At 32.8% G+C, this 24,391-nt stretch overlaps 1 protein-coding gene across 1 annotated transcript in view; it reads right to left on the bottom strand.

Annotated features, from left to right (window-relative positions):
- Positions 1-24,391, bottom strand: part of LOC135123728 (uncharacterized) — a 498,763-nt gene that overhangs the window by 73,066 nt on the left and 401,306 nt on the right. Inside the window, exons 2-3 of the mRNA XM_064048592.1 lie at positions 5,333-5,667; positions 5,073-5,272 (exon numbers count right to left, since the gene is read on the bottom strand). Coding sequence (XP_063904662.1) covers positions 5,073-5,272; positions 5,333-5,667 — 535 coding nt within the window. The remainder of the gene's footprint in view (positions 1-5,072; positions 5,273-5,332; positions 5,668-24,391) is intronic.

Here is a 24,391-nt window from a genome sequence, read left to right as displayed (position 1 = left end):
GTTGAGAAAATGTACATTTAAACTTTTGACAAAATTTTCGCACCTTATTTTATAAGGAATGTATTTAAGGTTATTTAGACAGAATTTCCCTCGTCAATGTACAGCGCGACAAACCCAGATACGAAAAATTATAATTTCTGGTTTTGCGATTTTTTTTATGATAACCCCTAAAAGTTAAAATAAAGATATACATGGACTGTTAAATGTTAAAGTACAAGTCAAAAAGCATTCTATGCGTATGTTACAAGTAAATTTTTCGTAACCAGATTTTGTGACAATGTTTTCAACATTTTAGCAAGGACAAGTACATCAATTTGAATAGATGAATAGTATTGTATTCCCAATTTTTTAGCAAAATGGAGCGAATTATTCTTGATTTGTACCAGTAATGAAAATGTCCAAGAAAAGAATTTAGAGTCATAACTGTTACACGACTAATAAATATTCTTGTAATTTTGTCAATTAATATACAGGGTTATTACGATAAAGTAATGCACAAAATTCATTAAAAGCGCAGCATTTGTTTTTGACAAAAATGCAAAAACATGTCAAGCTTTTTATTTTACTCTCCATTTTTTGACATTTGTCAAAAAAATTTTACGTCAAATTTGTAAAAGTTATGACGTCATCTATGATTTCTTTAAATAGGAGGGTATAATTTTGATTGCATTATTTGATGAAGCTTACTTTTCTGCATATGAAAATGTAGTTTGATGTAAGGGTTGCATAACAAAATTGAGAAAATTAATAAGAAACAAAATAAACATGATTTTAATGATAAATATTAAATTAACAGAACAATACGTGGGAGTAAAAATTTATGCCATAGAAATGGTTCAAACTGTTCCCTATTTACTATCTGACAGAAACCCAGACAATGGTAGACCTGATTGACGGAATTTTCAATACTCCGGGGAATTATACAACGAATTCGTGCTTTCAAGTCGTCTATACAGGGTGACTGCGAAATATACGCAATAATTTTAACCACGGCATCTCCCACCCAAGTAGGGTCGAAATATAGAAAAAACAAATTAAAAATCGAATGGGGCAAAAGCCCCATGAACCACCCTCGATGCGAAGGCACTGAGCCACCTTGTAAACAGAGTTGGAAAAACGTTCGAATAAAAACGACGTAAACACTTTCAGTTTCAGTTAAAAGTAAAACCGACTTTTTGCTGACTATCATTCGTTCATTCATTTATTCATTCATCGTTAAAGGTCAGTGCGAAAATTTTTTGGTAATGCTTCATGATCAATACGCGGGAATTTATCTCACCACTGCAATCCCCCAGTTGAAGTAAGGTGTGTTTTACGGCGAGTAGCGGGGACGCTTTGATCTGGTCCACAAGGTCGTAGCAAGTGCGTCGCTAGGAGTGTTTACAGCTAGTAAAAAAACTACTTCTAATTTACTATTTTACTTCAAATAATAATACTCGATGCCCTTTTTAATTTTTCAACCACAAGACCACATTTGTGATCTTGAAATGTTATAGTATGTTGAAATAGTCCAAAATAAAAATATATTTGTAATCAAACTATCGCCGCGACAGCACTGGTTCTAGCGTATGAAATACAATTCCGCGCGTTGTTCATGATCAACTTTTGATTCTGACGCATGTTTGGTCCTTGCCACAACGATTTTACATTGTTTATTGGAACAAAAATAAGAGCAACTTAGAATGCTACTGCCTTTTTACAAGAAACGTTGAAAATGTTGTCCTTGACTAGCCATACAGGCGTTAGAGCGTCGCAAGATGTTTGTTGATATGTAAAAAACACCGGAGTAGCGGCTGCCACTTTCGCTTGTTGTTGAAGCTCTTCGATAATTTCTGGACACTGTTGATTTCCACAAACTAACTGTTTCATCCAACCGATACACATTTATCGAAAACCGTCTCTTGAAAGCGTACTTGTTGACAAGCATGTGGGATTTCATCCAATAAAAAGTGAGTTACACAACGTGGACAATCAGCAGGCTCCAAACCCTGTACTTTTTCAACATGGTATGGATGTGACCGTGTTCTTTTAATGTAGAATGCATTACAAGCTGTGAAAATCCAACTTCTTCTTTCTGTCCTATCACAGCCCCGATCGTGAGTTCGAGGTTGAATGTACCATGATCTCGGAGTTGCTGTTCCTCTGATGCAAATGTTCGCGCATACCAATTACCATATCGACACACTCTGCATGGGAAAACTGCACCATAAACCGATTTCACCGACCGCTCGATGCTGACTGGTCCTTTTCGTGTTTTTCACGTTGCGATTAAAAATGTACCTGATAAAGTTACTTGTTTGGTTCTTAATCCGAGTCGCTCTGTTCCATCCATTGTAGTAATTATGTAGGTCACGAAACATTACAAGCGGCGCGTATAACAATTTACATTTAATTTCAAATAATTTTTTCTAGACACTGCTACCACTTAGGACCGTGAACTTTACCCAGTGACATAATCATATTGTGAGCTATTCCCCATTTTTTTTGCATGTTTTTCGCAATTACCTTGTATTATGTTCATGTAAACACGACTTTTTAAATGTCCCCATAAAAAAAATCAAGGGGCGTCGGATCTGGAGGTCTGGGTGGCCATTCTATTGGTCCACGCCTTCCATCAAATTGATTATCCAAAAAAATCCTTACATTTACGTCATAATGTGGTGGTGCCCTATCCTGTTGGAAGCAAATCCTGCGATCTAAATTTTGTGGATTATCTGGATTAGGAAACGTGACAATTAGATCCGGAAGCACTGCGGTTCTCTAAGATGATCTAAATATCGATCTGCTGTTAAATTTCAAGAAGTAGAGGCCACTCTTCTGTTTATTATTCCCCCCCCCCCCAAACATTAATTCTTTGGGGACCTTGGGTGTGTGTCGCTTGAAATTAAGTTTGAGGTTAAAAACTTATCTAGCGTAAACTAACTTCAACCACTGTTCCTCAAAAACCAAAAGCACTTTTTCAACATGGGTTAAATTTCCCTTTTACATTTAAGCGAGCTCATGCCTGCTAAACCCCGTAAGGTAATTTGCTTGACGTTTTGGTTGGGCAATTTGTTAACAACAAAATTGTGCTGTAACTGTGTTGTAACACTGTTTAATATCTCATTTATCACTAAATGTGACGTTATAATAAAAGTAATATTGATTAAATGTGTAGGTAATTAATTATATATCAGGTGTAGATTTCCAGTCAAAGTTCAACCAATTCATGGCAAAGTAAATAATTATTCTGTAAATTTACACTTACTTGTGTGTCAAAAGTACGAGGGCAATTTTGTATATTAGCTACCTAGTTATGATAATGAGGTCACAAAAACAAATGGCTTGGGTATCAAATAACTGCTAGTGTAGTAAGTACTTTGACGTAATTTGGTAGGGATCCACAACATTGGGCATTGTTGGCAGAAAATTTGGGGTTTTGTGAAGAACTGATGAAAAGACGATCGATATTGTCAATAAGTTGTTTGGTCTTCAGATATGTATGCAGAGACATTTGGCATTATGTGCAGAAAAATGCTAAAATTTGCAAGAAAAAATACTTTGTTTTTACACATTAATTTTTATTTCTTCCAACACTTATAAATTAGATAATACATATTTGGACTTAAACTACACATTTACAAATGAAAGCTTCTCTTGTAGAGAAAGGAGGATTTTGCAAATAAGCCCCGCCTTCTTGGTTCACGACGAATAAAAAATCATCACTATTGAGAGAGGGTGGGTGGGCGGGGCTTATATTTTGCTCCGCCCCTATATCTGCCAACGAATGAAAACTTCATTACTATTTAGATTAGGACAGGTTTGGGTGGGGCTTAATCTTTGGCTTTAATTTTTTCTTAATATACATAGTATTCTGTAAATAACACGATCCTCAAAAATTTCTTACATGGTAATTTCTTGTAGAGAAATAATAAAGATTTTGTAATTAAATTCCGTCCCTCGGCTTACGATGAATAAAAAAAATCGTCAGAATTGAGATAGGGCGGGTGGGCGGGGCTTATATTTTGCCTTTTTTCTTAATATACGTAGTCATCTTTTCCGAACAAGAAACTTAACACATGTTTAAAATGGTAAATTCTTGTAGACAAATAAGTCCCACCCCTCGATCTAATAACGAATGAAAAATTCATCACGATTGAGATCGAAATAGATGGGTGGGGCTTCTCTTTTGGTTTTCTTTTTTAATTAAAACATTTAGTTTTCTTTGTATAAGACGATTACTTATGAACATATTTCTCACGGTAATTTATCGTAAAAAAATGAGGATTTTACAATTAAGCCCCGCCCCTCGGTTTTTTTTTAATTTACATAGCCATCTTTGTACAACAAAAAACTTAAAACATGATTGAAATGGTACATTTTTGTAAAGAAATATGAATTTTGCAATTGATACAATTTTTCCATTTTAAAGATATTTTAAGTTTCATGTTGTGAAAAGAGTCTACACATATTAAAACAGAATTACCGCATCCCTCCTAGAGCCCGGATTTAGCACCATGCTACTTGTTTTTGAAGTACATCGAAAAAAATACCTCAGGAGTCCGAAATTTGCCTCAGATAATGACCTGAAAAGCGCAGTACCGTCGTTTTTTGAAGTGCAGACAAATTATATTTTTTTATGAAATGAAACAGCTGGAGAAACGCTGGTCTAATGTATTAGTATAGATGACTGTTAGGTAGAGAAATAATTTTTGAAGCTTTGTACGGTTTCCTTCATAGTTAGGTAGATAATATTAAAAATTGCCCTCGTAGTATAAAAACAACTACGTAGGTTTTTGAACTTGTGTTGATTAAAGGGGATAACTTTAAGTTACGACTATTTAAATACTTACTATAAACATTAATTTACATTAATACGTTAGCTTAACACAATAATGTATGTACATTAAGAGGAATTAACATATTTTTGCAGTCATAGTCGAATAAAAAAGAAGCATTAGTAAAGACGGAATCATAAAAACAAATACCGAAAGCCGCACACAACGGTTCAACTTGTTCTCGCTAATCACATATAATTCCGATAATAAATTGAACATTTCATCGCTGTTCCAGCTTATCACAACACCACTTACGTGAAATACTGTCCATCATCTAAAATCTCTCGGCTATTGTTCACATGTACGGCTTCAGCAGGCAATCCATTAACGTACCACGTGAGGTTAACTGCAGGATTTGAGTGTTCTGATGTACAAGTAGCCTTCAGTACATCCCCGTAGTGGTAACGTTTCCTGTTGATGCTTACGAAAGGATCCTTCTTGGGTAAATCCACCACCTACGAACAAAAAATTGCCTGTAATCCCTATCGGAACGATGTGGAGAGAAGTTGTCTTACCTGGAGATTGGCATTTTGGATCAACGTATAAAAGCTGGGGGCGTCAGCAGAGACTTCGCAACTGTAGCGTCCACTAACGGACCTATTAACATGTTCAAGGACTATTGAAGTGTCGTTGGAATCTTCCGTACGTATAGATAGACCGGGTGTAGGGAACTGCTTAATTGAGGGTTTCTCGTTGGGAGTGTACCGGTAAAATTCCGTTGTATACCAATACCATTTGACCGCATATAACTGTTCACCCTCCAGATCGTAGTAGCAATGCAAGTAGGCGTCATCCCCTCGGACCACCGCCGAGGGAACGATGATACGGACATCACGCAATCCTTGAATGCCTGCAAGGAAACATTGACATGAATAAGTAATTTAATTCTCGAAGAATTTGAAGTGGATGTTATTGTTATCGGCACTAAGAGAAATCAACTGATTAGTAATTATATTATTATCATATATACAGGGTGATTTACCTAAGAGTATTTTTTTTATTTTCAGTGAAAATATTCTGTTGAGTTATACAGGTTGGTATGTTATTTCTTTAGAGAAATAAAATTTTGCAATTCGAGGCAATTATCAATAATTTTCGATTTTTTTGTAAACATTATTTAATTAAATTGTGTTTAAAAAAAAAATTAAAATGTAAAACAAAATTGTATCTTTTATTTTGGAAAATACTTATATAATACCAATTGCTCTAAAATTTAGCACATGCTTCGAGGTTATTGCGAGACTGATCGATCCCTAACCGAAATTTGATCATCCCTACTAGAAATTTCAGGATGTCATCTCCAAGGTTTAGTATGTAAATTATACTTACAATGTGTAAGAAAAAACTACTTATGCGTTCCTATTATCCTAAAAACCACCTTCATTTTATAATTATCAAAATTGACTACTCGAAGCTGAATCTGTTTTGAATGAGTGCTCCAACGTTAAAATAAATGCCATGGCCGCATGTGGAATTCTTAGCTAATTTCATGTGCCTACGCTATACAATAGAGCTATTCACACTTAACTAAAGAATATTTTAATCGACGGCAAAACATTCATGTTTTGAACGCTATTAATAATTCTTAATAAAAAAAAATCGGAAGCTAGCATTCTCACAAACATGATAATCAATAACTCTGTTAAAAATGTATGATTACTTTTATGTTTGTAACAAAGAAATAGAAATGTGTGGTACTTAAAATGCTTTAAAGTGATATTCAATGTTTCTCTCGACTTGAGATTTATTGTTTTCCAAAGACTGCTGCCCGATTTACGTAATAAATAATTCATACAGTATTTCACACTAAAAATTCTGAAAATATAGGTTACAAAGGGAACAGTGCAGAGTGGTTCATAAGTAGAACTATGGTAGAAAATATCGTCCCCACATTGTCATCATACGCTAAAGCAAACTCTCACGAAACTAATAAGCTGCAATTGTGAGGTTGGTTCGAAGAGAAATAATCTCAGAGGGAGTATATTTCTAGAGCTATAACAGGAAAAATAAGAAAAGCATACGCACGCATATCATATCTTTCCGACTTTGTTTGGTGAAAAGTGGAATAAAACTATGTTGAAACGTATCGTTTTAGTTCGGATGTAGAATATCATCCTTCAATTTTTCCACTGGAAACATGAAAAACACATTTGTCACGTATCATGTTTATTCAATTGAAGCGTCTTGCCTCAACTTGAATATTCGCGAGTCTTTGGCGAATTTATTTTTGATATCGTTTGGAGAAGTAAGTAAATGACGAGATGTGAGGTACTTCATCGATTTTGAAAAGATGCGCAGCTGCACAAATACCTACGTAGATAAGTGATTTATGTACTAGTTCAAATAGTACATTTTATTTGGTATTGTATTATTGTATTTGTTGTGGTAGGATGGATTATAATTTCATTGTCCGGAAATTCTGTTCGTCGGTTAAATATTAATACCTAATTTAAGTATGAATTAGTAATAAGTAAATATATTCGTATTGCTAGCAGTGGTAGTTTTGTTAGTTCGAAAAATAAGTTTGCTCAGCTAAAACAATGTCAGTGGGAGTTAACCACTGAATATGACAATAATTAGAACCCAGGGTAGGTACCTGATGACGTTCTGAAAAAAAGATGTATATTTTAGAAAAGTTGGTTTGAAAAGCTTGTTTTCATCCACAATAATTTTCATTTAATCGAAGTCGCTCGTCTAGCACGAAAGGTAACAAACATTCAAAATTTAAATTTGATTAATTAACATTTACTAGTTTAATAATGCTTTGTCTTGACATATATTTTTAAATCTATATTTTAAGTAGCATTGTTTCATAAATCATAAGATGACTACACAGGTTTTTGGTCTGTAGGATCCTTATATTGGTTTCTGTTACTTATTTATAAATTAATTTGTCTATGAAGAAAAATAGGGAATACTAATCTATTTTTAGTTTATTCCCTCGAGTTTCAATCTTAGAAGAGCTCTAGATTACTTTCAGTTCCCGAGCGTAATTAGTTATTATTACGTACCTACGTCTCATGGTTTGTGGTATATGAAAATGTTCGTTTACTGTTTGGTGATTTTATTGGACGGATATTTACCGAAATTACTGGAGAATTGTTGTGATTTTATAAGGTTACTTCAAAAATAACGTTTAGATTGTAAAACGGTAATTTGTTTAGTCATCGCCACGGCATATGTAACTACTTACGCCATATCAAAATTTTGCTATTTTTATTTCTTTTTTTGTCTGGATATTTATTAGACAGATAATTTCCGAAACCACTGGACTGATTGTTGTCAAATTTTTTACATATTTTGTGAATATTTTGTAGACGGTAAAATGCTAACCAAAATTTGTCTGGCCATCCCCGTCAACAATTTGATGATGTCATCTCAAAATTTTGCGCGCGAAACGTCATTTAAATAAAATAAGGTACTCCTGTACTTGTGGTTTATGAATTGGGTTTTATTTTTTTTTAGCCTAGGCATCCAGATGTTCGCAAAAAAATTCAAACTTTATAAGAAATTTTCATACAAAGGGAACACAAAGCATCAGCTGCATGTAGCTCAGTTGATTAGAGCGTTATGCTCGCGGGGTCGATCTCCTCATGGTACATTTTTTTCTTGCACTGTGACTGGTACTATTGACAAATATTTGTAAAAAAAAAACTGGATTTGTTTGACTGTACTTCAGGCATATGGGAGGTTCTGTCAAATAATATGAAACAATTTTTTTCCTTTCGAGGAGAGTAGTTTGCTGTTTGCGGTAGCTCATAACAAAATCGTGAGTACAATATGAATCTACAATGTTGACTTTCTACATTCTCTTTAGTCCGGATTTGCAGAAACAATATGGTCGGTTATTTAGTAATAATCAATATTGAGCATAGACCATAACTTAACTCGTAGAGAGATAAAGTGTACTCAATCAGATTTAGCATTCTCTGTCCAGAATCATATTCTCAAATAGAACAAGAGTTTGGCACATAGGTGTAAAAGAGCGAATTAGACTGCTTAATATACAGGTGATCACATAAAAAACATAAAGTTGTTATTTGGCTTCAGTTAAAAGCACGATTTTGTTGGTGGTAGTTTTTTTGCAAATCTGTACTTTCCATACAATTTGTCAAACTGAATTTTGGAGAAATATGTTTTGTCGCAAAAATTAATAAAATTTATTAAAAAAAATTCAAGTTGAAACTTATGTTCAACTGTACTAAGATGTTTTAAAGTGATGTAACTGTTTTGAAGTTTCTATTAAATATTACAATTTCTACGTTTAAGAGATCATGTAGTATAGTAGATGTATGATATAAGAGATTTTACAGAAAGTTTTAATAAAATTAAAAATGTTTTTTATGTACCTACTGCTGATAATACATTAAATTTGTATCTTAAATTTGTGCAAGCACTGATACAAACGGCTTATTTATTAATTTAACTTTACTACGAATTAAGTTTAATATTCCTAATACCTCACAACCTTCAGCTGACGTCATGTGGGGCCACAACAACTTAGTCATCCCTCTAGGGAAGTGGGTTGTTCGACCCTATTTAGATGTACTGACTTTTCTTGGAGAAAGCGGCCGACCTTGTCAACATTTAGTGGAGGAGAAAGGGATATAACAGGGAGAAAACTATAATTATCAAAGGTAGGATCATGTCATGTAATTTGGACTTTTAAAAGATTATTAGGTGAAGTTTAGTGAATCTAAAATTGTTATAAATAAATCTAAATTTCAGTCCTCGTTTAGTTTGTGGTGTGTACGAGTATGTGTAGCTCACAAGCAAAGCTTTTATTATAAAAGAATGTTTAGCCACCATTGACTATTGGTGTTAAAAGTTCATTACTATTTGTTAAGATTTTGTCATAATACGACACGTGCTGCTCATAATTTTTAAAATTATAATTTTATTTTCCCAGCAGAAGCTAAAGGAAGTGCTGTAATAGAGTCCACCATCTGACTGGCTACTTCACAATTTCCTCGACATTTCATGGCTCTTAGACTAGGGAAACATAAATCTACCGTTACCGTCCGTTTTCTGCCTGTATCTATTTTAATTACACAGTCTTCAAAATCACCGCCCGATTGTTGTCAATTTTATATGTGTGTTAGGAATATCGTCCCCCACAACGATGAGTTGACGTCATCTCTAAAATATATAATAGCAAATGTTAATTAAATTTATAAAATACATACTCCTGCACTTTGGTCTATGAACCCTGTTGAGATTTTACCCCCGATATCCAGATCTTTGGTGAAAAAAATTAATTGTATAACATTTTGTAATTTAACTTTTCACCACTGTTTTCAGCTTATAAAGTTTTGTACGTTGCGTGGAAAACATTGTCGATTTTCTTCAAAAGCAGCTTCTTCGATACAATTTTTTTTTAGTTTTTAGAATCTTATTTCCGACAAAAAAAAACGATAATGTTTCCCGGATAACGTAGACACTTCTGTAAGGTGAAAACAGTGGTGAAAACTGTATTACGAAATTTCCATAAATCATAGAGAAATGTATTTTTTAAATATACGTAATGAAAAATTTCACCAAAATGCTAAAAAGAAGAGAACGATAAACTGTTTAAAAAAAACTGTTCTCGTATTATATGTACATACAACGAAAGGTTATATTTAAAATTTCGTAACAATACTAAATTTTTTGCATTCAATTCCGTAACAGATTTTATATTGAAAACTACGAAAAAATCACCAAAATGTTGCAAAAATGTGCGAAATGCCCATTATTGTTTGTAAAAATTGTTTTTATCTGTAATTTTTAATATAATAAATTAGATTAATATCTAGGGTATTAGTAAAGGATTTACAACTAGAGGGCTGTGAATACGACTTTTCATCTCAATCAACCTCTTGACCAGACCGAAAATGAACCTCGATTATAAATAATTTATTTTCTTCTAGAGTCCATATATTTCTGTATCCCTTGTGAATTAAAGAGATAAACGTTAAAATTTCATTCAAAGTTTTGTAACATAACTAATTCACAGATTAATTAATTTAGCAAGAACTCAAATGAGGCGGCACAGTAATTCATTCCCACCAGATGTAAATAATGTATTTTAACACCCCGTACAAGTTAAGCATTATTATTTAAACTAATATATGTTCGCAAAAAAAATCTTTAAATTTAGAGTCACTTTAGCTCAGATGTGCACAGTTTGCATCTGAAAAAGGGGTAATAAAAAATACATATATTAGAATGGGCAATGTTTAGTATCTTTAAAAAAAGATTGGTCTAAATTTATTATTCTTCGAAATATGTATTATAAAATTTGATTTGATTTTATTTTTTTATGAAAACCCCTGTACGTTAAATATATGGACAATACAGGTTACAGTTAAAAAAAAAGGGGGGGCATGAGTGGATCGAACCAGTAACTTGGTTGTTATTAGTACAATGCTTCTACAACTGAGTTAAGCGATCACTTTGACTGCTTCCTATTACACTGGCACTGGTATAAAATATAATTATGCAATTTAAATTTTTTTGCAAAAATCTGGCTACCTAGCGTAAAAAAATCAAGGCACACTTATAAACCACAAGTACAGCAGTATGTAATTTTATAAAGTTTAAACAGCATCTACTGTGCAAAATTTTGAGATTACGTCATCAAAATGTTGATGCGTATGGTTAGAGAAATTGTGTTTGTTGTTGTTGTTGTTGTTGTTGTTGTGTGTTTTACCATCTGCGCGATATTGCTGACAGATATCTAAAATTTGACAACAATAGGTCCAATAGTTCTGTCTAATAAAAATCGACACAGCTGAAAGACAGACGACAGACGGACAACAGACAGACGGAAATGGGATATCTATTTTTTCGTACTCTCGAGGCCATTAAATGTCGTAAAAGCGTCCATCGGATGGACTTTATTAGAATACTTTCTTAGCTTACGTTCGGGAAGTAAAAATAATAAAAAATATTTATTAAAAAAATTAAAAAACTTCAAAGTATCATGCGATATATAACAAAGAAAAATGACACCTCTAGGAATATGACTTTAATCATATATACCAACAGATGCAGAATAATAAATATTCCAAGATAAATTGTGCGAGATTTCTTCGGGAATCGGGAAAGCGAATGTGTTGACAACCAACATCGTATAAAATCACAAAATGCATGGCTCATGGAATTTTTGTAAGCTATCAGCTAAAGGAGAACAACTAGAAATGCTACTGAAATATGTGCATTCAGAATATATCTGAAAAATTAATGTTTAAGGTTCATTTGTTTTTTTCTACGACATTCAACTTTTTTTAGTGCCAACCTATATATTTTTTTCGAGATTCTCGTACGGATCTTTATGTATCATACTGTAATATTTTCAGTCATTAATATTTTTTTATATTTTTCGTATAGAAGAAATTTAATTTCCAAATTTAAATTACATCTGTAGAAAATGTTAATTTTGTTAAAACGTTATAAAAGCTATCAAACTTGCTAAAGAAAATTTTGAAATGAAGTGACTAGATTTGACAACATTGTCGCAAATAATTGTGCTAATAAATTCATCACAGTCCTCTTGTTACAAAAATTAAATTAATTTTCACCACGCAGACAAAACAAATGAACGTTGAACATTAAATATTCAAATCAGATTGTAGGATATTTAAAACGATTTAATTTCACCCGCACATAATGCTGGACTAGAAAAAATAAGACAATTACGGTTTTTTTTCTAAACCGTAACCCAGTTTTATCGTCAAGCGTCTGGGGGAGAAACACACCTAGCCACACAGTAGATTTATTTACTACCCAAAATGACCGTGATGTTGTGTCGGAGTTTCTTTTTTCTTTTTGTTTTTAACTTAAGACTTTAAAGTTAGATGCGCCGTAATTCTCGTGTAAAATCTTGCTTCAAGTGCTTGATGGCATGACGTCTCTTTTTTTACTACTGCATTATTAATAACAGCAACAGCGAATTGCATAATCTTTATTTACAGACTCTATGAATATTATATATCCACCCTGAATGTTTTAATATGCTTGGGGAATTTTATAAGACTGAAAGTATAAAAGGATAATCATTGTTAATAGTTCTGGCGTGAAAAACTCTGACAAAGACAAGCGACAGCCATAAAAGTTGAAACGATTTCTTTCATTTGGTTTCCATTCAAGAAAGCATTAGGTAAATACAACAATTTTCATTACATTTATTACCATTATATTAATATGTATACATTTAAATAAATAGTATGCTATTCACCGATATAACTGTTGTTCTGATTTGAGTTTTCTTTTCTAAGCTGTTTTAGTGTTTGTATCTATAAGAACAACGTTTATTATTTCACTGCATGATGTGCTCCGTTTTGTTAACAAAATTGTCCATACCCGTCATTTTTTAGGATTCGCTTTACCATTGTAACCATTTTCTTGCTATAATAAAACTAGTGTTTTATTAATTTATTATTAATAGTGTAGAAAAACATAAATGGCCTTAGATATCTTTACATCTATTGTTGTCTACCATTTTCTAAAAAAAGAACGAACCCAAATGTGAGTATTTCGATCGATATTCGACAGATGGTATACGGTAAAATCAAGTTTAGGCGGAATCACAAATGATTAATGTTTTTCTCAAAAAAAAATGTTCTCGTTCAGAGAATTAATATTTGCCAAAGTACCATAAACTCAGTTAATCAATAAATAATACTGTTAGTTACCGCATGTTTTACGTAGAACAGCTCGCAGTTATAAAGGCACATGAATTGTTTGCAAATTACCTATGACCACATATGTGGTGCGAGAATCCCTTTGTTGGACTGTAGTTACTAAAATATGCACATACGTAAACTCAGGGTTAGTTAGGAGCAGATCTGTACAGAGGAAAGGATAAAGACAGAAAAAGCAATTCATCAGACATTCTAGCTGCATTATTCGCAGAAGTGAATGATCGAATTAGTGCTGTAACAAACGGTGATGGAGTAGGGAGCTTATGTTAAGTCACGTCAAGATTGAGTGACATTTTGCCGGAAAAACACCCCATGTGGTCATGCAACCAGTCGCTTGTTCTAAAATTTCAAATTGATTTATACGGTTTACGGTGTGACTTTAATAAATAATTTTGGGACATCAGAGCTTGATGGAATTGGGCAAATTTAGTTTCGGTTGCTTAATGCGAAAAACATGTAACACTATGGCGTAAAATTTGCGGTTTACTTAAAAACGCTAGTTCCCTTTTCTTGTTGTGGTGTACATAAAATTCTTGGTTTGATATACAACTCACAGGAAAATTAACCTTTTGATTTTGATTATGCTCTTTTCGTTGTGGTATAATCATTTGTGTTTTCACTGTTTCACAAGAAATTCTTTGTGTAGAATTGTACTGTTCAGTGAAAAGTGAAAACGCCATGTTACTTGGAATATAACTGAAATGATCTATGTTTTTGCTTAGTGGCACACATTATGAAAATAGAACAAAAATGACTTTTAATATTAATATATTTATTCATTTATTTATTTATTTATTAATATTTTAAATGAGAATTTACTTGAGAAACCATGTACAATTTGGCCAACAAACAGTTTAGTAGTTTCTGAAATTACCTGGTTACTAAAATCGCCAACGAACGACAGACAGAAACGAATCAATTTTTTCTTATTCCAGGTGCTTATAAAACGTGGAAATAACAACTAGCCATTGTGAATTGGAACTTATTATTATTATAGTTATCTCTCCAGTTTACGCCCGCGAAGTAAAAAGAGATGCATTTTTTATCGACCAAGTAAATAGGATATGAGTACGAAGTTTTGTAAATGAAACACGGGATACGTGAAGCAAAAAAGCGATAATAACACTCCTGAATGTTGAACTTGTAAGACAATGTCCAAATAAAATAAGGTAAAGAAATATTTATTAATCATATCAGTTCATTTTTGTCATTACTCAATCTAAAATAAATTCAGAAAATACACCAAAAAAAGGCAATTTCCTTCGAAAGTTTATTTGAGTGACAAGTGTCAGGCATCGAAGTGACTCATTTAATAAAGTTATCATATTGACCTACATCAAAGTCTCACACTTCATTTATCGGTTGAACCCTAACCCTAAGAATTCGTATTTGCATGGGAATGACGGGATAGCTTTTTCTATTTATATTATATTCAGTTTTACTTCTGAGGGTACACTATGGAAGAATTTAATAGGGGCCGTGTGACAAACGGTTAATTGTATGTTTTATCCATCTTTACAAGGGCACAGAGAGAAAGTTTTCCGAAATTAGTTACTTTTGACCAAAACAAGTACAATTTTATGCTGTCATACTTTTAAGTCTCTTGTTACCTCAGCTGTATAGGTTTGAGCTTCAAAGTTAATTGATTTGCTTTTATATATAAAACAGAGTTTTTAAAAAGAGAGTGATTAAAATTGAATAAGCATGCACGGTCATCAAGTTTCTTACAAAAAAAAAAAGAAATTATTTCACGGAGAAAATCAAAAATGTCTGAAAAATGTCTACGGAGATACCTTATCGTTTTCTGCAGTAAGAGGATGATCAATGAATTTAAACGAGAAACAATCAGCCTAGAAGATTATGTAAGAACTGACCCATCATCAAGAGTATAAAATGAAGAAATAGTGGCAAAAGTGGAACAGTTTGTGTCGATAGCTACAAGAATTACAATAGAGGAGATAGCTAAGATGCTATGATTACAACACAACATAAATATTAAACAACACCCTGGAAAGATGCGTTAAGGTATGCTCCAACATAACAATGCATTTCACTTCAATCGTTTCAAGATCATCAGCTGATTTCTCTCTGTCTATCTGTTGCACCGTAGCTGCTGAACGGATAAATTTTATATAATTTTGTTTGAAAGCCGGTTCACTAGGGAAGGTACTTACGCGGGTGGTGTGATGAATTACTCATTTCGCATGGTCTTGGAGGGCGAAAGAAGAAAAAAGCAGTAACTGCGTATGTAGATTTTAAATTGGTTTCCCATAGATGATGTTTATATACTGTCAAGTCATTCTGGCAGTAGGTAATTCTTCATTTAGGAATTAATCGAATCTAGTGTGTCGAGTGGTTTTTAGTTAAAAAAAGAGAAAATTGCAATTCGTAGTGTGATTCAATTCTTCTTTTTAGATGTGAAAACTTGGAAAAAATCTATGAAAAGTTTTTTCCTACATTGGGAGATTCATATTCTTCTTATTCGCCTTTGAGTTAATGAGTGCAAACGCAGAAGAACATCTGTTGAAGACACATCACGTTCTGGAGGGCCAAAAATTGCCGTCATACCAGAGCTCACGACAAATTTCATAAAAGGGTTTTGGCCGATAGGTGAATGAAGGTGCATGAGGCATATTAACTGTGTGAGTTCATTTTATTAAACTTCATTCAACACAATGGTGGAGGAGTCAGGTTTCTTTCTCAATTTCAGACTTTTTAAGGGTTAATTTTTTTGTCAATTATGCCTGAGGGGCAAGAATAAATCTGTATAAATAACGCCCTATTATTATGTATGAAATAACAAACTTCAAATCTCTTTTTAGACGAGAACGGCAGGTAGCTAGAATCAGGGGCCTGTTGTACAATTAAAATAATTTTACAAGTTGCAAAATACAATTTACAAGTTACAAAATATTAGAACTAGTAATTCGTATTGCACAATCTAAAAATAATTACTTGTAAATTGAGCGACAATTCTACAAGTAGTTAAAACAATATATTAGTAAAGGTTGTGACTGTCAGAGAATTTGTCAAATAGTTTTTAAGTTTTGTCAAAATGGGCAAGCGCGATGAACAAAGAAAATTAAAAAAAAAAACAAAAAAAAAACGTGGGGGAAGTGGGCGACTCTATAAAAAAACTTTTCTATTTCGTTAGGAATATTTTCTGGCCATCTAACAATTCGATTTAAAAGAACATTATTCACTACATTCACTACTCTTTGAACAGTACGGCAAACAGTGCTCTTGTCAACTCCATGTGCATCACCGACTATGTGGTATTGGGCGCCACATCCAAGCCAGTGTAAAGCTACAGATAACTGTTGCTTTGGGGTTAAAGCACCACTTTTACTAGTATTATGCAGGAGTAGAGGCCCTATTTCATTTAGAAGCAAATCCAATTTTTCTGCGGACATTCTAAATCTTTCCGTATGTTCTACACTTGTTTGAAATTTGAAATTGATCCTCGGACGAAATATTTTTCTTCTCCGGTTTACCTGCCACCTATTTGGTTCTTCATCTTCACTAGACGAGTCAAATAACAAGTGTCGCAACATATTTTTATACTTATAAACAAAATTATTGGAGACTACCGACTTGTAGAAATTTCATTACTGAAACGTCAAAATTTCTACAAACTAATGAAAATTATTTTATTTGTGCAACAAACACTTGTAAATTCGTAGAAATTATACTAATGGGTTTGAAAACTATTAGTTGTAACTTGTAGAAATTTATTAAATGATTGTGCAACAAAATTCCACAAATTACAATTTACAAGACTAATATTATTAGACTTGTAAGTATTGTGCAACAGGCCCCAGTACAAAATTACAAGTTGTTTAGAGAATATTTCTGAGGAATATTATGTATATGGTAAAACGCTAACCAAAATTTGTCTAATAATCGCTATCAACAATTTGATGACGTCGCCTTATTAAATATATTGCGTAATTAAGATTATCTAAATTTTATGAAATAATATACTCGTGGACTTGTGGTTTATGATTTTTTGTTGATTTTGTTTATTGTTAATATATTTTTTAAGTTTTTAATCCGCCTTTGTTTCAGATCCATAATATGAAGCTGTATAACAGCCACCGTAATACAGTGTAAGCGCGCTTGCTTCACAGATGAGTAGTCCTGGAATTAAACGCGGCGGGCACCAGCTTTTTCTTGTTGATCAAATTAAGAACGGTTCGTCCTATTTTCTTGAAAATTTGAGAATACAGTACTGCTATTATTAGTATTAAACTGCACCTGTTCGAATTGATGACTGTTTACTTGTTATGGAAAACTCACTTCAAATATACGCATAACATGCATCTTCACCTGTAGTTTACTGGTCCACACATAGCTTTATTTTAACATGGATTTATCATAAAAAAATTAAAATACCCAAGATTAAATTTTATAATTTTCGAAGAAGCTGCATTTGTTTTAGTGTACTTCAGGGAAGTTATGCCCAAATAACTACTAAATTTTTTGTAATTGTAACAAAACCTATTCGCATAAATATCAATTTTTTTAAATTTGAAAACCACGTAAATTTGTTTTTAAAAAATGCTTATTTTGCGCGTATAAAAAACGGGCGACCTAGTTTTCCATCTTTCAAGGGTTAGGAAACGTCGGTAAAACACTTAGATTATTTTAACCTACTTCAACAAGGACAAGTCAAAATTTTGTAAATTCTAGCTTACTTTTCGTTGGTTATTTTGAGTAAGAATATATTAGTTTTTAAATTTGATGTGAAATGAAATCCGACAAAAATAGTTTATTACACAACCAGCATTATAGTAAAAATAATGATACAATCAAGTAAACACAAATGAGAAAAGAAATGAATAAACTTCATGCGTGCAAAATGGGTAGTATTAGACGATCGCCATATAATAGGTAAGGTTATATATTACATATTAGATCCAACCAGGGAATTACGAAGAACATTCCACACATAATAATATCTCTAACACACACACGCACACAGACGCTCATTTTTTTAATATAGCCTCTGTGTAAGTCCACCTACTAAACAAGATGATAATATGGGCAAGGCGAATTTGTTACTATTGTTATTATGGTATTTGGGGTAAAGTTTTTGAAAAATATCGAATAGTCGACGGTGTTTTGTTAATTTTTCACCAAAGATTCGTGATGATATGGAACAACAATGTGTTTAAATTTTTCAGAAATTTTTGATCGAATAGGACTCATAAAGGTTGCTCAGATGCTAATGGGTTGATCAATAATTGTGTTATTGGATATCGGGCACCAGACTTAAAGGTTGGTATTGCAAGAAACAACGAAATAACAGAGTTTATGCCAATAAAAGCCACTGGCACTGGGAGCAATAGAATCTTTATCAAGGATGTTGAAACATTTAGAACGGATTCAACATTCAAAAATACTACTAACAAATGGACAAAATCATAGTTAAAGTATTGAATATTTTAAATTATAACACTGCGAAGGTAATAATGTTTTTGAGTTAGTGTCACTATACCGATGATCATTCAGATGCTGTTGATAGATACTTTTTGTAGAATACCTTGACCATATTTTATTAGTTCCCGATTTTTAATAAATATCTGTGATTTCAGTGATTTATTCTGAGAAGTTAATTTTTTACATATAAAGCTGTTAAAAACACAAAGTTCGCTTTTTTTATTAGGTACATTTAATACGGAATTTGCAGATACTTTTGTAACGTCTCAGACCTATGGCTTTAGCTTTCCTTTTGTTTCATCAAATATAGCTGGATTACGGCATATTTATGTGGTTTTCAATTTACAACAATTCTCCGTCTAGAAAGTGTTCAACGTAAATTGTAAAAATTATTTCATATCTTATCAAAGGCGTTTATCCATCTGTGAATGGTAATGATAATATTTTGTTAAGCAGATTTAATTTAAACCCCTTATCTGATAGACGTACAACCACTGTCTTAAAATTTCTTTATAATCTTGTCAACAATTCGGGACGACTGAATCTTTCTCCGTTTCTCCTTTTCTCACTAGCAGATAATCTTTAACCTTGTACTCATCAAGGAAGAAACGTAAGTTCCTGTGTATTGCAACAATAAACGTAATATTATGTGAATTCTTTTTAACTTTCGCGTAGCGTGTATTACAGAATAACAAGTTTTAGTTTGATATCTGCTTACTTATTGTGTGCGAACCTTTACGCTAAAGAACATTAGTAATGGATGTCATCGTTCAAAACGTGTGAAAGAGCATGCTAGCGATATTAAATATTCAGTTTAGAAAGAGGATAAAATGATATGTTAAGACCACACCACGTCAAGATTGATTGACATTCCTTAGAAAAATTGCCCCACGCCGTCCGTAACCCGGCGCCTCCGCCAGAATTTCAATTTGATTTATGAGGTTTGTATTTCGGCTTTGCCCATCAATGAATCAATCCCAGTTGCAAAGACAGAAGCGAAAAGTGCGTAAAATGCATCGACACGTTCCGCTTCCATTAAGTAAAACGGCGCTATCACTCCTTAACCCTTTAATTCGTGTAAAATAATAAGGCAAAGAGAATTCATCAAACAACACTCTAAATTCAAAGAGAAAATGAAAATACGAGTTTCAAAGACACATCCATTTATTTATTTAACTTTGTATCTGGAGCGAGATCATTTTTTCAGTAAATGAAAACGTGTCCGAATACCGATGGCATTACTTTGTCGTCTGCAGACTTCATTAAGGAAGCGGAATTTAAAAGCCAGCTGAATCCTGGACTAGGAAATTTGGAATATAGCGCACTTTAGCTAAACGTCACGTTCCGGCCGGGGTCTGGCTGTAACAATGCACGTGACTCAAGTCCGAGGTAACTGACAAGGAGTCAGCCTACTGTTAAGGAAAGAAGCCGATAAATTATTGTTCGAGAGATAAGGATGGTCTGACAAGAAGATAAAGGTAGGGAGAATTGACAAGTAAAATTTTCCAATAGAGTCAAGAATAGATTGATACATAAATATAGAAGATGCTCAATATTGATCCGGACTAAGAGCGGAAGAGCTACTTACAGGAATTTCTAGCAAGGAAGTATTTACGAGGGTAGGCTGAAAAGTCTTTATTCTTATTCTTTATTATTGAAAATAAATAAGACTTTCAAAAAATAACTAATATTGCCGAACAAGTAGCAGTAAAATTGAACCATTATTTTAGTCGATTGTAATAAAAGACAGCAGGAATACTGTAAAGTTTATCACGGTGCCAGTAATCAAAAAGGCACAGTTATTAACGAAACAGCAAAAAACTTACTTTACAAAAATTCTTTTTTCGTCTGCACACATTTCGTTATGACGAAAAATCAGCAGTCTCATTTTAGTTATTAAATATACTAGGCTAGTAAAATAAGTTCTCACTTTTACTTAAAATTATTGAAAGTGGGTTGAACATTTGTCCTAAATGTTTTTAGAGAAACATGACAGTTTTCGTGTTAGTGTTTTGTTTGAACAACCTATTGGAGTTCTAGCTGCAAATGGGTTTCTTATTCCGTATGTGTCGGAAAAGTTTTAGCGGTTTCAGTCTTCTGTCGTAGGACAGTGCAGTGGAAAAAATGTAGCAGAGAGTTACTCCGGCAGAAACTATTTCGATGCAGACGTTGAGATCTACGTTTCGTGAGGAAAGTAGAACAACCCGATTAGGGGAATGTTAAAAGGAAGGTGTCATCCAGTTGGATAAGTTTTATCTTGTCGGTTGTTGCTATCGTTCTTGTCTAGGCTGCTATACAACAAATTGGTTGGAGAAACTTCTTGTTATTAAATGTTTTTTTTTACATTTTAAAAATTTGAGATATATCGCTCAAATATATGTGTATATATTGGAATTAAACACGGTTTCGGGAGCTATGCACCTCAGTGCGGATTTTTTAGGGTTATAAATGGTATCACAAGAAAGTTGACAGTTTTTTTCAAGGTAGTAATATTATCTCTGCAGCACTTTCTTAAAAAAATGCATTAAAGTGGCCGTTAAAGAGTGGTCTAAAGATTGGTCAAGTTTACAATTTTTTATTAAAACCGCAGACTAGACTTGAATATTGATATTCGAAATATAATTTTTTGAACCAGTATTTCTCCTATTTGTAAAGTACAACTCCTAAAATCATGAGGATTTTCTTCACGTATATATTTGAGATAGAACGAAGCCAGACTTTAAACTGTGATTCTAGTCTCCGACAGGTTATCACCAGGGGGTAATAAGGCTGGTGAAGTGAAAAATATTATATTTTAGAGTAACAGCAGTTTGGAGAATGATGGGCATACACCACTTACTACAGTATTACAATTTTATATTTTTAATAGTATGTTATCTTACTGGTATGTTAACATTAATTTGTCATAGCTTGAAAACAATCGATATTTAATAAACATAAAGCAGGCAAGTGTAATGGATAAAAGGTAAGTAACATTATTTTTTACTGTAGTCCGTCAGAAAATAACTGCAAACGGTTGGCGTGTTACCTCCACTTTTAATTAACTTTTAAAAATTTAATCAACTTATTTTTGGTAACTAGGTTAAATATGATGAAAATTTCAACCACAAATATTTCATTTTATATTTATAAAATGTATCGAATCGTTTCACATACCAAATTTAATTTGTGTGCTCTTACAAAAATAGTATATTATTAGCCAAGGTTGCAGAGCCAAGCATTCTAGACCGAGCGCAAATTAGAACCCGAGACGCGCAGCGTCGAGGGCTCTAAGTGCGAGGTCTAGAAGTGGCTTTGCAACCGTGGTTAATATACTATTTTTTTCACTAGTAGAAACCATAAGACAATAAACTGAAAAATAAACGTTCAATTTTTTGACGCAACATGATTTTGTTTTGATTTCTAATCAAACTTGATCTAAATCTTCAACACAAAGAAAACCGTTTATACTTGTCGCTGAGTTAATCATTTTATCTTCTACCTTCTACCAACTACCATGCGTATACTCAAGTAATGTTTGTAGCACACATTTGTTCATTTTTTAAGAAATAATCACATCAAACATTGCGTACATAACCTCAATTTTTCTTTTTGAACCCGTGGTAGCAAAAGTTGAATTTGCTACCACTAAATGAGTCGACATTTGCATGCGTCCAGGCTGCTAGTGAAAAAAACATTTTCTTGACTTGAGATACTATTAGTTAACATTTGAAGTATGATACGTTGCCTTTGCTTGTGCTTTATTAATACATGCCGAGTCCTAAAAATAAAGTTTCAAAGTGGTTTAAGAATGACAGAAACTTCGCTAGAATATGTCCTCACCAGAAAGTTGATGGCGTCACTTCAACAACTGATGAATAATCAATAGTTAACTCCCTGAGGTACATTCCACCTCTTATGCTTATGTGTTAGTTATAACTTTTTATGTCAGAATTGATTGCAAAGTTATGAAAGGATTTATTTCAACAGATGATCTCAGAAAAAGCCCATATAATCTGAAGCACTTCGCCGTTATCATATAAAAATTGCTCGAGCGTTATTTCGACAGAATTTCCCTCGCCCCTGAAGTGCAGTAAAACATATCCAGCTTTTTCAAAAATTTATAAAATTTCATTATGCTATTGTAGAATCATAATCTTATTTACAAGCACCCAAATGCGGGCATAAATTGGCCTTTATGACACAAATTCTTCTAAAATTGCTTTTGAATAAACGTTTTCCGCTTCTTCAGTTTGTATTTTGAAAATCGAATTATTTAATAAATAAACAATGTGGTATCCATAACAACATCAAAATAATAGCCAGCTATGTATTAAAATTCGTATCGGCACAATTCACATAATCTTGCCGAAAATATTCAATATTTCGTTAAAAATATTTTTTTGGAAACTAATTTCTCCTTTGTCGGGCTTTCAACATTTAACATTTTAACATTTTTAACATCATAATCTTCCTAATTATGTCCTTAATACATAAATAAACATTATGCGAATTTTATTAATTTGTATGAAAACCCTTATAATTTAAAATAAAGATATATATGTAATGTTAAAGTAAATGTAAAAAAGTATGCTACGCGCATGTTTCAAATGAGTTCTTATTTTAGAAAATTTTGTGATGACGTTATCAACATTTTTGCAAGGATACACGGAGTGAGCCTTTCCTGATTTAATCAATAAAATAAATTGAATCATTCATTAATTTTTTTGAGCCACCGGTGTAAGCAAATCTAATAAATATGAATGCACTGGTAAATCACAAGTACAAATTTATCATAGTTTGCACATTTTAGGTAAGATGTATTCGGCAAAATTTTGAGAGGACGTCATCAAGTTTTGGGGGTAATAAACAAACATTTTAATTAAAAATTTACCATGTTTACAATGATTTTAAAATGTCTGCAACATTTCAGAGCATTCGGTTTTGCAGTCCCTAATTTTATCAATAAAATAAATTGAGTCATTCATTAATTTTTTGACTCACCCTGTATAACTAAATCGAAAAAATATCAATACAACAATCAGTCTCGTAATATTGGAGATTATCTGTCTAATGAAATCGATACAGATAGACAGACAGACAGACAGACAGACAGAAACGAGAGACCTATTTTTAGTACACTAGGGGTCACGAAACAACGAGAAATCATGAAAGTAGCTATTTGCAGGATGGTTCTTATTATATTATTTTCGTAAAAATAAAATTCACAAAATTAACTTTTATTTATCTAAGAAACTAGATTTGTTTGATTCTACTTCTATTTCTCCTTCAGGGGCGAGGGAACGTTTTTTTTTTGTACAGGGTTTTCATACCTGTCTCATACATACATTACCCTATAGCAATAAGTTTTAATTCCCATGGTAAACACGTCTTTTGTTAAAATAATTATGACATCTCAACTTTCGTTGAGCTACGCACTCCGAAAAAGGCAGAACAAATTAGTGCCCA

The sequence above is a fragment of the Zophobas morio genome, unplaced genomic scaffold, assembly GCF_036711695.1.
Source record: "Zophobas morio isolate AGI-343-1 ecotype UQ-CSIRO unplaced genomic scaffold, CSIRO_AGI_Zmor_V1 ptg000006l, whole genome shotgun sequence".
In the NCBI taxonomy this organism is placed as follows: Eukaryota; Metazoa; Arthropoda; class Insecta; order Coleoptera; family Tenebrionidae; genus Zophobas; species Zophobas morio.
This window is presented reverse-complemented; position numbering and strand designations above follow the sequence as displayed.